Here is a 4970-nt window from a genome sequence, read left to right as displayed (position 1 = left end):
GTTAGACTCCAAATTAATTTATGAATCCTTTGTTAGCTTACCATCATCTGCAATCTCAGGACAGCCAAACATGATTAAATTTCGACTTCTAATTTGTCTATCAGTTATTTCAGGAACACATTTATCAGAAATCGCACTTTCAGAAACAGAGTTGAGACTGGTACCAGGATTGTCAATAACATCTTGTACTTTTTGAAATTTAGCTTCTAAATTGTACACTCTCTCTTCAACATCATTTAATCTTGTAGCATAGGGGGCCATGAAAGCATCAAATTTTTCGGTTATAAATTTTTCAGACTCAGATTTGGCCCTTGCGTAGTGGTCGTTCAACAATTGACTAATTTGTTCAATAGTGACATTATTAGAAGTTGTTGGTGACAGAGATCTGGATGACGTTTTGTGAGAGCAGCATTTTCTTTTCCCCGTAGTCTTATTAACAGCAAGATTCGCACATCCAGGATGGTAGAAGACCCCACATGGACAGGAAAATGCATCACCAGCAATATTAGCATTGCAACTACTACAAACACGGGTAGTAGACATTTTCAAAGAAAAGAAAAGAGCTGGTATTTGGTTTCAAAAAGGCACAACACACACCTGTCCCACTGGTCAATTTTCTTAAGATGGGTAGTAAATTCACAAACAAGAGAACTTCAAGAAAAAATTTTCCAACAAAGAAATAAATCACTTTATGCATAAAAACCAAGGTCAAACATATGCCCGTTAAAAACGTTCACTTCAAACAACTCAATAAAGTACAAATTACACACGAAAATGTAGAAAGAACTCAGATTTTCCGAATCTTCGACAGGAGAATCACAAACACGTTATCTCTTATCGGCCATTTTTTGATAGAACTTTTTTTTACTATTAATGCTCATGACCACAGACCAGCAGATATGGAAAAAAATAATTATTAGGATCCTATCATGAGTTCTAACAATAATTTTTGGCGTTAAAAAATTTATGAAATTTTTTTTTTAATTATTTGTTATGAACAAATTGTTAATATTTAAAAAAACTAATAAAGTTATTTGACTCTACATGAAAAATTACTAAGGAAACATGTATTACTTTAATTTTTTTATAAACTTACATTGTTGTCAAAATGTTATAAACAATTAAAATGATCTTATACTCATTCCAGCGCAAGGCAATAAACAAATATCAAAAAAAACAACTATTGCGATCCAAGCAAGAGTCATAATTATAATTTTTGACGTTAAATATTGTTTGCAACATTTTTTTTAAATAATTTGTTATAAAGAAATAAACGAGAACTTATGTATATAAATAATATAAAGATAAATAAATAAAAACTATCGTATTTCAGATTTTAAAAGTAAAATGGTGCGCCTTGAAAAACGAAAAAAGTTGCCCATCGAGCGTATTGGCAAAAGCAATGTCTCTACCACTTTTGAAAAAGGAAGAATTTGAAGCGGGAATAAAAGCGACAATGAAAGAGGCAAAACGATTTAAATCTAAGGGATCAATTGAATTTATCTCCTTCATTAAACACCAATTTAAAGGTTTTGCAGATGTTTTGTGCATTACAACTTCTTTAATTCGACGAAATAACCTATTTGAAGTTTGTTTAATGAGAATGGAGAAACAAATTAAACATATAAAAATAAAAACATTGTGGATTTTACTTGGTAAATTCATTATATATTTTTTCTTAAACTAATTTATCTTAATCAAATTTTGCATCTTTTTTAAATTTTTAAATTTTGTTCAATGATAAAATGAAATTGAATGACAGCACAAAATATCACTTATAAATAGACAATACTCATTTTTGCTTTTTTGAAATTCTCATTACATAAAATAATATTGTAAATGTTATTTTTCATTTATTTATAATAGAAAGAGTAGCCTTGTTGCTAAATAAAGAATCAGAAATGATGGAAAATTTTACAAATGGTAAAGTAGTAAGAAATTATTCACTCATCAAAGATGTAACAAAAACTAAAGACATCAGATTTGATGACATCAGTGAAACAGCCGTAAAAGTTTCCGACAAATTAACTCGCTTTGCAAAACTCTTTGAACACCACGCCCTATCTCCGAAAGGTAATTCAGCAAATCAGAAACTCCTGACAATAAAAATATATTAATAGTAGTTTAAATAAAAAATGAAGTACAAGAATGAAAATGAGGATTGAATAAAAGTCAGAATGAGGATAAAAATTAAGAATCAAAATTGAGAATGAAAATAAAGAATAACGAATGAGAATGAAATAATTTTATTTAAAGAATCTATTTTGTTAATGTTATACAGTATTAAATAATTAAGTATTTTTAATATTATATTGTAGATGAACATCAAAGCCTTGAGAATTTCGATATATCAATGTCAATTATTGCTCCCTTGCTGTCGAAGGACGAAGAAGAAGATGAAAAGATACAGGAAGGTTAATTCTTTTTTCAAACAATAGTATTAGGAATTTTTAATAAACGATACCAAAAAACTTCGAATAAAAAATTTCACACGCATCGGAACTGTATTTAAAAATTCGATTGACATATAGGATCTTTTATTTTGTATTTTTAAAAATTAAAAACATATTCGTAATCAGCGACCTCAAAAACCCTCGAGTTTAACTTTCAAGCGCATCTAAAATGTTTTAAATATTCGTAAATTTAAATAATTATTTATAAATTTTTTTAAAGAATAATAATCACTTATTTTTGTACCAAAATGTAGAAATCTTCGAAACAGCAAAAACCAATGAGCCAGAAGAACCATCTTTTATAGAGCAAGAGAAGCCTAAAGAAACTCTTTCTCAAGGAAGAGGAAGAGATAGAGGAAGAGGTAGAGGAAGGGGTAGAGGGAGAGGTAGAGGAACAGGGAGAGTAAGCGAAAGTGCAATGGAAAATGAAAATGGAAATAAAAGCCAAAAAAGAAAAGGAATGGGACAGGGAAGAGGAAGTAAAGGAGAACTTGAGAAGGGATCCAAAAGAGCAAGGTCTAAGTCTAAATTAGTTTTTAAATTTTTAATCTAATGTAATAAAAAAAAATATTTTAAATCAATCTGTATAATTCTGAAGTCTAAAGATAATTTTTAATCCTGACTTCTTCATTCCTAATCAAATGTTTTAATCTAAAAGGAATGAAATTTGACTTTTTTATAAAATTTACTCAACAATTTTTAATCCTTTCCATTTACATGACATTATAATATGTGTACTTAATATTTGTTTCGTTAACGCAAAAACTATTATTTTACATTAAATTGAAAACAATTTAAGCAAATGACTATTTAAAAGAAATGAAATTTCGTGCTACTGCAGACAATCAACCATTTATACAATAAACATAAAATAATACATTAATTTCTCTTATTCCACCTTACAGTATTACCGAAGTCATCGTCTTCTTCCTCAGAGTCTCTGTCATCCTCAGGATCCTCAACATCCTCATCATCCTCATCAACCTCATTATCCTCAGGATCCTCGTCATCAAAAGATTGATTAATTAATATTATGCATTATTAAAAATATTTATTATATTTTTCGATTTAATTACACTTTACAATATATAACTTTTTTATATGTTGATTATTGCTTGTTTATTATTTTTTAAAACAAATAGTTTTCATTGTTTAATTTAATTTAAAACTTTTCAGCTTTTGATTAAAATGATCAATTTTCAATAGCCTAACAATAAGTCAAATGTATTTTATCTGATGGACAAAAAAATTGGAATATTAATTTTGAAACATTTTCACTTCATCTACTTTTTTTGATAAAACAAAATCTTTTCAATTTTGATCATTTATATTGTGACGTATAAATTTAATAAATTAAATTAATCTGCTAACATCAAAATCACTGGCCTCATCTAATAAAAATATAAGAAAATTTATTATATAAATTTTCGCCGTCAGGCGCCAATTAATTTTAAAGAGAATTAATAAACTATTTTACAACAACAAACAACACCTCTGAGATGCTCTTAATCTCCAGAGGGAATTCTGCCAAAACACCGGCAAGCAGAAATGCCAGCGGCGAGACACGATTTTAGACAAATATACCACTTACCCATGATGTCCACTCGAACACGTGGTCGGCTCCTCAGCTTCTTCCGCTGCTGAAACAACTCCAACACACAGTACTCCACCACAATGTACAAAAAAGAAAGAGTCCACGGTTCTCTGTATTATATCTCTTTATTTCACACAAAAGTACTGCTTACACTATACAATTCGCGATATTTGCACTCCACGAGTTCACCTCGTGTAACATACGCGCTACAAAAACTCTCTATATCCTCGCGACAATAATCGTAATCGATTGTCTAATGGACGACAAAGCATTGAGATTCTCGGCGTCTCCCTATGCCTCATACCACTGGCTTCGTCATCTCGCTGTCTCTCTCTCTCCACCGTCACTGCAGCCTCGCTCCTTCTCTCTCGCTCCACAGTGGCAGTGACCCCTATTCTGAACTAATAACCAAAATTATTCGCGCGAGCGACACACATTCAAATTACTAGTGGGTCACCCGCCCGCTTGATCTCTACCTTACCGCAGCCTAGTACCGGCGCAGGATCGGGGATCGATAAAAGATGTCTTGACGATTCACTCTGTCACAATATTTAGATTTATGCTCGGATTATGTTTGGAAACTACAATAAAATTATCTGTAAAATAAAAAATTAAGATTATCCTGTTTAACGATCATACAAATCTATAGATAAATTGTTACTAACATAAGTAATTTTGAATTTAAGTGAAAAAGGCTTCTATTTTCAGATATCGCAAATTATTTTTATTTCAGGTAACTTTATTTTTATATTGGTCATTATTGTTTTAATAATCTACGAAATCTTTTTTTAAAATGATTAATACTAATTTATAAATATTTTTCATCTTGTAAATTATTTTCATCATTTACCAATAACCTAAGGAACCTTTTCTTCATAAAAAAATGAAAAATAGAACTATAGATTTCCTTACATAACCAAATT

General features: G+C 29.9%; 1 protein-coding gene across 1 annotated transcript; it reads left to right on the top strand.

Moving 5' to 3' along the window:
* The first annotated feature begins 1901 nt into the window (after positions 1-1901).
* On the top strand, positions 1902-3482 carry LOC127291138 (uncharacterized). Its single transcript, XM_051320061.1, has 4 exons — positions 1902-2073; positions 2319-2414; positions 2708-2969; positions 3359-3482. The coding sequence occupies exons 1-4, from the start codon at positions 1902-1904 to the stop codon at positions 3480-3482; spliced, it is 654 nt and encodes a 217-aa protein (XP_051176018.1).
* Positions 3483-4970: the final 1488 nt, after the last annotated feature.

This window comes from Leptopilina boulardi, unplaced genomic scaffold (assembly GCF_019393585.1).
Source record: "Leptopilina boulardi isolate dan_hultmark-lab unplaced genomic scaffold, ZJU_Lbou_2.1 LbouV2_125, whole genome shotgun sequence".
Lineage (NCBI taxonomy): Eukaryota > Metazoa > Arthropoda > Insecta > Hymenoptera > Figitidae > Leptopilina > Leptopilina boulardi.
Note: the sequence above shows the minus strand (reverse complement) of the source record. Positions and strands in the feature narration are given on the sequence as shown.

Bases quoted from the DNA above. Each gene is read 5' to 3' on its own strand.
- LOC127291138 (XM_051320061.1), top strand. From the start codon at position 1,902: ATGATGGAAAATTTTACAAATGGTAAAGTAGTAAGAAATTATTCACTC. The intron at 2,074-2,318 runs GTAATTCAGCAA...ATTATATTGTAG, and splicing joins CCACGCCCTATCTCCGAAAG to ATGAACATCAAAGCCTTGAG. The intron at 2,415-2,707 runs GTTAATTCTTTT...ACCAAAATGTAG, and splicing joins AGATGAAAAGATACAGGAAG to AAATCTTCGAAACAGCAAAA.